Genomic DNA, 9,013 nt, shown 5'->3' with positions numbered 1-9,013 from the left:
GCCGTCTTCTCTAGCGTGAATTGCACTACAAACGGTGAATCAACTGTTTCAAATTTATTATTTTTGATTTGATTCAGAGCCAATGATATCTGTCGCTCAAAAGTCGGTAGGCATAGCCAAATATCCGAGTGTACCTTATTACATGAAATTTTCGCGACACGTTAATTTCGCGATTTTGAGGTTCGCATATTTCGCGACACCTTAATTTCGCGATTTTGCGAAAAGTTTTCATTTTGACTCACTTTAATTTCGCGTTTTTGAGTGAGACACACTTTATTTCTTTGTCGATGTCATTTAACATGTCCCTGAATTTGATCAAACAACTTAATCAACAATGTCCAAATAAACAGAAACGCAACTGATTATGTAAACAGTAACAAGAAAGATGTTCTCACAGTGTCTACAAGGCACGGTTTGTAGTTCATGCTTGAATTCAAGTCACGTTTTTAGGGGTCAATTGACCTCATCATCCACGTACATTAAATATTCCTTTCTGCAGACTCCAAAGAGTAAATGTTACCTTCTAGTTTCCTGACTGATGCTGTTTAATTGTTTGCGTAAATGTCTTGATACGGATCAACAGGCGGTAGCACTTCTTTTCCAGAGGCGACAGTAAGAATGGAGGCATCTACCAAGAACGTTGAAGCAATTGAAATTTAAGCAACTGGTGGAACAGCACTACAAGGAGCCAGTAAATGGACAGTTTGAGTATTGTACAAAAGAAGTGCTACCTGGAGTGGAGACGCAAAGCAGTAGTGATGAAGAGGACCAGAACATTACCACAGGATAGTTCAAAATGATTGTTATAAACGTGTGTAATGGTAATAAAGTCGCTCTTTTAATTATTGACATAATGTGAGTCACTTAATTTTCGCGTCATGTTAATTTCGCGACATTTAATTTTCGCGTCACTTAAATTTCGCGATTTTTTTTAAATCGCGAAATTCGCGAAATTAACGTGTCGCGAAAATTTCATGTAATAAGGTATAAGAAATGAGTGGTCGGTAGCCGGAAAACCCCGAAAGTTTTTTTCAACGGGAAGGTAATGGCGCTCAACATCGGCTCTGGAACATGTGAACAAAGAGCTTCAGACAGATGTGCCTACAGGTAGGAAGTGCGTAAGAGAGGAGCGGACCGGACGAGGCAGGCTCCAGGATGGTATATTTTAATATGAACTATTTATAAAAGATCTGGATAGAACTGTGAAGCATTAGATGGACCGAACGTAATGTCAATCAGCTTTCGTCGAAAAGCAGACAACTGTAAAATTATAATAAAAGCATTCAAGAGTTTATATCATAATTTTTTTTAAAAAAAGATGCATAAATTAGAAGTTATTTTGAAGTCCAACGTGAAAAAACAAAAATGTTATGAAATGAAACAAAACAGACCCTCTTGCTTGTGATGACAGTGCATTCCCGTCCACTCAGGGAATTTCACTGGCATTTCAGTTGGAATGCTTACAAAGGATTAAAATGGTTCATAAATACACATTACTATGTTTTATAAAATGACGGTGCGGATTATTCAAACAACATCTTAACTTTGTTTGGCCGTAACCAAAGCAAGCACAAATATCACTGTCAACGTCATTTCACGTGTTACCTTTAACGGATACGAAAAAAAAACAAAAGAGAGAGAGAAAAAAAGCATCATTTAGCGATGAGAAATAAGATAAATTTAGACGTACATAGAGTGAAAAGGTTTCAGTGCGTAATGGCGACGAAAAAAAAAATTAATGTCTCGATTATTATTACATTTTGCTGTAGTGACCGCTTGTAACGCATGAGTGATGACTGGTTTTGCTGTGTTTTCATTTCGGATGAGTGTCACATTTCTCTTTCATTCGGTTCCCTGAACCAAACTACATTGCAAAACCTTGTCAAATACAGTTAAAACATGTTTTCCAAGGAAACCGTCCGGCAGTCTTTTTGATATTTTGCTAGTGTGATTGCATGCTGCAGACCGAAAATCATTTCTGCTAAGTCACGATGACGTAAATGAGCGGTCCAATATTATTAAAGCCCGAACAAATCACAATGTGAATTACCATATTTACCATATAAACATTACGTGCTGTCAATAAATGTAAATTCCGCACGGCATAAAAGTATATACAGGAAGCACTGTATATCGATCATTTTTACACAGCCTTCAACATGCTAAGAACTCTGATTCTCTTGCTGCTGGTCCCAGCCGTTTCTTCGCAGCTTAAATGGCGCTTAATCTCAGCGACGAACGAATCGGACCAATTCCCTGCGCCTCGGAGAGATTCATCGATCGGGTTTGACCAAACGAGAAAGCAGTTGGTTATTTTTGGCGGCAGAGGCGATGAAAATTATGATGATACCTGGATCTTCGATTTGGGGACGAAGAAGTGGACGAAAGTGGCCGCTACGACCGACGGTGGAGTCAACATCCCGGAGCGACGCTTCAGTATGGTTTACGGCACAGAGGGCGACAATTTCTACGTAGCGACAGGTGAATTTTCTGGCGATTCTGACTCACCGAGGCGGTTCTTCAACGATATTTTTCGCTATGAGTTTTCGACGCAACAATGGACGAGGTTGGGGAAGAACTCTGAGGTGAAGCCCCAAGAACGTTATGGGTCAGCCGGTGGAATCTTCAACGATGGTAAAGGTGTTAACGGGTTTTACATCACTCACGGCTTTTCCGGTACGCGATACTCAAACACTTTCAAGTTTAACTTCGACGACGATGTTTGGGAAGAAAAATTTTCCGGTTCGAACAACTACAATCCTAACTATCCACATGCCCGATGTCTACACTCTGGGACTGTGACCAACCCAGATGAACTTGTCATGTATGGAGGTTGTCTGGGGTAAGATATATCGCTTGTTGTTGAGCAACATTTTAAAGTAAACAATGTGGGTCAAGTTAGATTAACACAGTGGAGGTAGAATTTCAGGTAGCCTACAACAGTTACGCGTAAAGAGTGCACACCAACGATTTTTTGGGATAGAAAATAGGCAATTTGGACAGATTTTTTGTTTTACTTTTTTAGCCGGTGCATTTTTCGGGTGGGAAAGGGGCAAACTCTAAGGCCATCGTGGGTGTTAGAGATTTATGTACATGATGAAGTTTGATACGGGATATTTTTATCTCACGTCTTTATTTGGGGTGGCGAGTGGGGGGGGGGGGTGGGGTTCATACTTGCCGTTTTTAGGGGAGCAGTGGTGGGGTTCATCTTTAACAATATATGTTTTTATGGAAAAATATTGTACATTTCCCTGTGTTACTTACCAAAAATTAGCTTGAAATAGTAGATTCATAATGAAAATTTATTGGAAATTATGTGCTACAAACTTATGGTTGTATAATATGACATACATTTTATATTAATGTGTCATTTTTGAGAACAAACTTTTATGGAAAAATATTGTAAATTTCCTTGTGTTACTTACCAAGAATTAGCTTGAAATAGTAGATTCATGATGAAAATTTGTTGGAAATTTCTTTCAGGGGTGGAATGACAGGTGGTTCATGTCCTTCCAAAGATAACTGGAAATTTGATGCCACCAAAACAGACTGGACTCGCTTGGAGGAGTGTTCCACACCACGGATGTATTCATCAATGGCTATGCTGCCTCCACTTAATGGCACTGAACGTCGAGCAGTGCTGTATGGGGGAGCAGAAACGAGCAAATCTGTGTTAGTGGTAAGTCTGTGCTCAAGCCTAGTGGCCCCTCAGACCGGTGCTTAATATTTTAATGGCATAACGCGACCATAATTATTCCCACCCCCCCCCCCCCCCAACCCCCTAGCAACACAATGTAATGACCCTGACCAGGGGCCCGTTTCTCGAAAGCCCCGGAAACTTTTCGGGCCCGTAAAGCCATTTTTAGTTCATCTTTAGCTAAAAACGGAGAAATGTATACGCCTGAAACTTCTTGTAAGAAAGGAACCACTGTTCATATTAAGAATATATGAATAAAACAGCTCTGCAGTCGTAAGGTTTGAAATTTTGCCATGGCTTTTCGGGTACGAAAACTTTTCGGGACCTTCGAGAAACGGGCCTCTGGACTTGAAACATGCACTGCTTGGGATACTTATCTCTTATTGATCTGGTTAAGTGGTATAATTTTATTGTTTATTCTTTTCCTCTCTTAAGACATCAAGATATGAGGCTAATGAGATAGCTGTGTTTAATCCTGATACAAACGAGTGGGAAAGGAAAAAAGTGGAGGTATGGTGTATCTAATGAATTAAAGTACATCTGACTACTGGCAAACATGCCCTAGTTATTCCATGCAGTTTTTGTATGCATTATTTATAGCTAAAATATTACTCTGTTAATTAATAAACTTTTAGTGATATTAGGGAGCTTAAGCAACGACGACGACGACGACGCCGAGAAAAAAATGAATTTACATTTTACAAGCGAAATTCGCGATTGTCCAGATTTGTTCAGTACGCCAATGGCTCTAAAAACGTGGTTAAGCTAAATATGCAACGACAGCGTTCAATTCCAAATGAAAATACGAAAAATTAGCCCTCGTAGTCCACGTTCCGGAGACGACGCAGAACTTGGTCATTTCACGTTATTTTGCAGAGGACGGCAAAGAAATGTACAAAGATTTATAACGCACGTGCATGGATATTGTTTTGCTCATTAAATCTTTTGTTTAGCGACGTTCTCGTTGCCGTCGTCGTCGTGGTTTGCTTAAGCTCCCTATTCCTTGTGAGGGACACAAGTTATTAGAAGCTTATGGGAAGGGGACTAATATAATTGTTTTAGTTTAAGCCTGTATTCTAGTCTAGTATCCCATCAGCCCAGTGCTAATTAATCGCTCTGGTCTAGAGCATGAAGCAACTAGGATGCTTCCATTGTCTAATTATTGCAAACAGCATTTTTAATTTGCCAGTACCCATTTATGTATTTGGTAGAGAGAGGCACTGTGAGAGTAAAGTGTCTTGCTTGAAAACAAAACACAATAACCCCACCAGGGCTTGAACCTGGACAGCTTGATCTGGAGTCCAATGCACTTTGCAACACCATTGTGCCTCTCACAGTAATCAACTTCAATGGCAATGTACTATTCATACATATTATGTCTTATTTCTCAATTATTTTATTATCAGTTTTAAAATAACTTGGTCTAAATTTTTGTTTGCTTAGGGCACTTCACTTCCAGCAAGGAGAGCAGGCCATGTGATGGTAACAACAGATCAAGGCATCATGATGTTTGGTGGCTCAGGCCAAGAGTAAGAAAATTTCTTTTCCTAAAATAAAAGAAATATTACCATCCAACTTCAACTGCGAGTGGCATAATTTTTTTTTATAAAAACGCCCCCAAAATAGGGAAAACTAGAATATAATAAAGTAGCCAACTGAACAGTCTAGCGGTGTTTCTCTGCATTTTTCCGTTTAGTTTAGTTAATAATGTAGGATTGATGAAGATTGCAACCAAGTACCTATGTGAAATATCAAAGACCTGCACAAAACTTAAAATTGGCAATACCCTGTCCCCTCCCCCCGCTTCCAATGTATGTCATTTCCAGACACACTGACTATGTACTTATGTTTTTCTTTCTTCAGTGGTGAAGGATCACTTAATGACATCTGGCTCCTAGAGGGTAATGTTTCAGAGGCTGATAAGACTTCATCTGCTGGTGGGTGTGGCTCTGCAGATTTTAACCTGATTGCACTCCATGGTATCTTCATGTTCCTTGGTTGGGGTGTCCTTCTTCAAGCTGGCGCCTTTATTGCACGTTACTTCCGGCACAGAGAACCAGAAGGATGGTGGTTTAAGATGCACAGAATTTTTCAAGTAAGTGGAATCCTTAACACCCTTGCTCTCTCAACAGTGATGTAACGTTGATGCTTGTCTGCTTGAGTCTTTTGATCCGTTCAATCAAGCGTACCGAGGCGATTATGACTGAATTCACTTGATACATGTAGCACGGGCAAGCGTTTTCGCTCCCCGAATCTTTTGGTGGGAAATCTACAGAATGCCACGACGCGAACCAAGCTGTACACAATTTTGGCGGGAAAAGACACTGCCCCTAAAATAATACAGACGAAACTATCCAATGTAATAATGTATTCTTAGCCTTCTACCAGGCTGTGTTAATTAAAAATGTGAATTTAAAAAAAAAAAGTATTGATGGGCATTTCTTCCTTTTGCAGGTGTCGGGTCTGCTATTGGCGATTGCAGGCTTTATTTGTGCCATAATGTCAGTTCCGTTTGATCATTTGAAGTTTGCTCATGGAGGACTGGGCGTAGCCATCATGATCATTGGTGTGACACAACCTCTCAATGCCCTTGTGTAAGTGTTCAACAGTTGACTCAGTTTTATGTTAAACCGAAGGTCGTGCAATTGTGCTTTTCCTGGGGAAATCTGATTGTAATTTTACGGATTAAGTTTTTAGCGAAGAGTAAAATGGGCGAGGGAAACCACCAACTAGGGCGCCCTTGTTCCAGAGAACGTTTGGTTTAAAGCTGAGTCTACAACACAGTAATTAGTTACTCAACTCAGTGACTTGAAATAGGTATCGAATCTCCAATTTTCCACAGATAATTCACTGGTCTCGTCGTTTCTTTAGAATGCTATATTCCTAGCCTGTACAACAGCGTTTCACCTCTTAAAACAGCCTTTATTCCGATATTATATACCTCGTGGGGGCCAAGCACTGATTTGTTGATCAAAAGTCAGAAAAGTCTTTGATTGCCGTTTTACGATTTTATAATCGGAGTATCTTTGGTAAAAATGACTCGTTCCTTAAAATTCAAATAACTTTAAGGATGTTCCAAATGGCCTCCTCAAAAATGAACTTTCTCTCGTTTGAAGACTGATAACACTGCTTGGCCGAGCTAATTGACAAATAAAACTGCGAGCCGAGTTTTCTGTGAGCGAATATCCAACGAGGCACAACCGCTTTGTCCATCGTTCATGGAAAACGAGGGCGAGTAGTGTTGTTTCAGTAGATTTTTTAATGTACATTGTCGACAAATTGTAATTTGAAGCCAAAAATTAAGAATAGTTTGAACGTTTTCAAAAGACGCCTGCGCGCGATTGTGTTCTGTCAGAGGGTAGATGACAGTGGAGCAACAGAGCCAATCAGATTCCCGTATTTTTGATAGAGCACGCGGAGTCTTCACTAATTTATGTATGTTTTTTTCAGTCGTCCTCATAAACACCCTGATGGCACCAGGACAACAGGCCGATTAATCTGGGAGTTGTTCCACAAAAATGTGGGCCGTCTTGGTCTTATTCTGGCTCTCATTAACATCACCCTTGGTCTTTTCCTTGCCGTGGCCCCAGTGGCAGCGTGGGCGGTTTGGTTCGCTCTGCTTGGAACCTTTGTAATTTTGTACCTGGCGATGGAGGTCCGCTTGCAGTTGGGGAAGAAGAATACGAAGACTGCAGCTATTCCGATGAAATGATTCTGCAAAATGTACTCTTGTTTTTGATTACAAACACACAAAAAAACACATTCGTTTTGTGACGAAAGCCTAGTACCTGTTCATGGGTTAGTTCCAAAGCATGACAATCTAACCTGCTGCTTAACAAAATTTCTAGCTTTTTATGTCAACGGAATCCCCCATTACAACCTTCTTTTATGATCGGTGCCAAAGACACTCTACTATCCATTCTTTGATATAATCGGTCTGGTCTCTGTACAAAATTCCAAACTATTACAACGAGCCTAGGAATTTTTGTTTTATGCGACTTTAAAAAGTCGCTTCTTTTGAATGTTTTTGTGCAATGGATTATTAGAGCGGTTTTCAATTGAGTTTCGAAAGTAATCAGGCATTTTCTTTGGTTTTTGTTTTGGTTTTGTACGGTTTCTGATTTATTGAGTATTCTAACTGAATGTAATTGTTTTGGTTTTGGTTCTACCATAGTCATTTCAAAGCCGCTCGTTCAGTTTAGTAGTAATCTCTGTTAAGTGTTAAAACTCGTTAAGTCAGCTATTTATTATCATCAATGGTATGAAGTTTTCCGTGCGTAGTCATATCAATCATTTAGCAGCAGGAAAAGTTTTATATTTACGGTGTCAGGATGTAGGAACTGACCAATCTCTTCCCTCTCCATGTGAATGAATCAGTTTGCAATGAAAAGCACATTTTTTTATTTATCATAGTTTATTAACATTCAAGTTACGGACCTCAGCTACCAAGCCTCCGGTCGATGCATAGACGCTTGGCTAGAGTCTGTAGGTGCGTGTCCAAAATATCTTTGAGAATCCCTGAGAACATTTGTACTTTAAAACTTTTTATTTAATCTCTGCGGGTACAGGTAAACGCAGATGTTTCGGTTTTTTCATTCTGATCCAAAGCAAACGCTTTTGTGTAGCTTGACTTAAAAAGGTCCAGTTCTACAAGCCATTTGGTAGCAAATTTTAAATTCGTGTCCAGGACTTTTTGGTCCTTCATCTATAAACGGGACAACTAATCAGACTGGTTCCTCTTCCTTTTCATCAACAACCATCATAACGGTCGTCATCCCGTCCGGACAAATGCACGGTCTCGACGTTTCAGATCACGTGTCTATTCCTAGCACAAAATATCAAATTCTAACAAAATAATCATTGTCTCCCATCCCTATGAGTTCAACGATTTTTAACATTTAGCAGGGGGAGTGGGAACCAGTCTTCAAAAGTAAGTGCAGTGTGATGTGTAGGATTTAGTCTAAATTAGAATTTAGTCGATAATAAATTGTGAATGATGATGAAATGATGTTAAAGTTAATGAATAACACTCACCCATTCGCACCGAAACAATCACCTGTAACGTGATTGAAGAAGTTCAAGTTTCATTACAGGCCCCACTAATTTAAAAATAATTTAGGAGTTAATGAGAATAAGTTCAGGGCGGGGAGAGAGGGGCGCACTGGATTACTAAGCCTTGTTAGAGTGAACTGATCTTGATGACTGTAGAGCGTTTTCACTGTCATGAAGTAAAAGATAATGGTTTGGACTTGAAATAGTTTCATTTTTGCACTCCTTCTGTCTAGAAGTATAGAGTCAAACTGAAAGAAATGAATT

General features: G+C 39.7%; 1 protein-coding gene across 2 annotated transcripts; it reads left to right on the top strand.

Moving 5' to 3' along the window:
* Positions 1-1,746: 1,746 nt before the first annotated feature.
* Positions 1,747-8,952, top strand: LOC145500936 (host cell factor 1-like). 2 transcript variants are annotated; one of them, XR_014051163.1, is made up of 8 exons: positions 1,747-2,842; positions 3,484-3,679; positions 4,133-4,207; positions 5,141-5,226; positions 5,561-5,792; positions 6,152-6,291; positions 7,148-8,559; positions 8,791-8,952. XR_014051163.1 is itself a non-coding variant. In XM_081480494.1 (7 exons), exons 1-7 carry the CDS (start codon positions 2,160-2,162, stop codon positions 7,407-7,409), a joined length of 1,674 nt encoding a protein of 557 aa, XP_081336620.1. In that variant the 5' UTR covers positions 1,747-2,159; the 3' UTR covers positions 7,410-8,952. The 2 variants fall into 2 exon arrangements, 1 of the variants encoding a protein (XP_081336620.1); XM_081480494.1 differs by having other exon boundaries at positions 7,148-8,952.
* The last annotated feature ends 61 nt before the right edge of the window (positions 8,953-9,013 follow it).

This window comes from Orbicella franksi, chromosome 10, assembly GCF_964199315.1.
Source record: "Orbicella franksi chromosome 10, jaOrbFran1.1, whole genome shotgun sequence".
NCBI classification, from domain to species: domain Eukaryota; kingdom Metazoa; phylum Cnidaria; class Anthozoa; order Scleractinia; family Merulinidae; genus Orbicella; species Orbicella franksi.
This window is presented reverse-complemented; position numbering and strand designations above follow the sequence as displayed.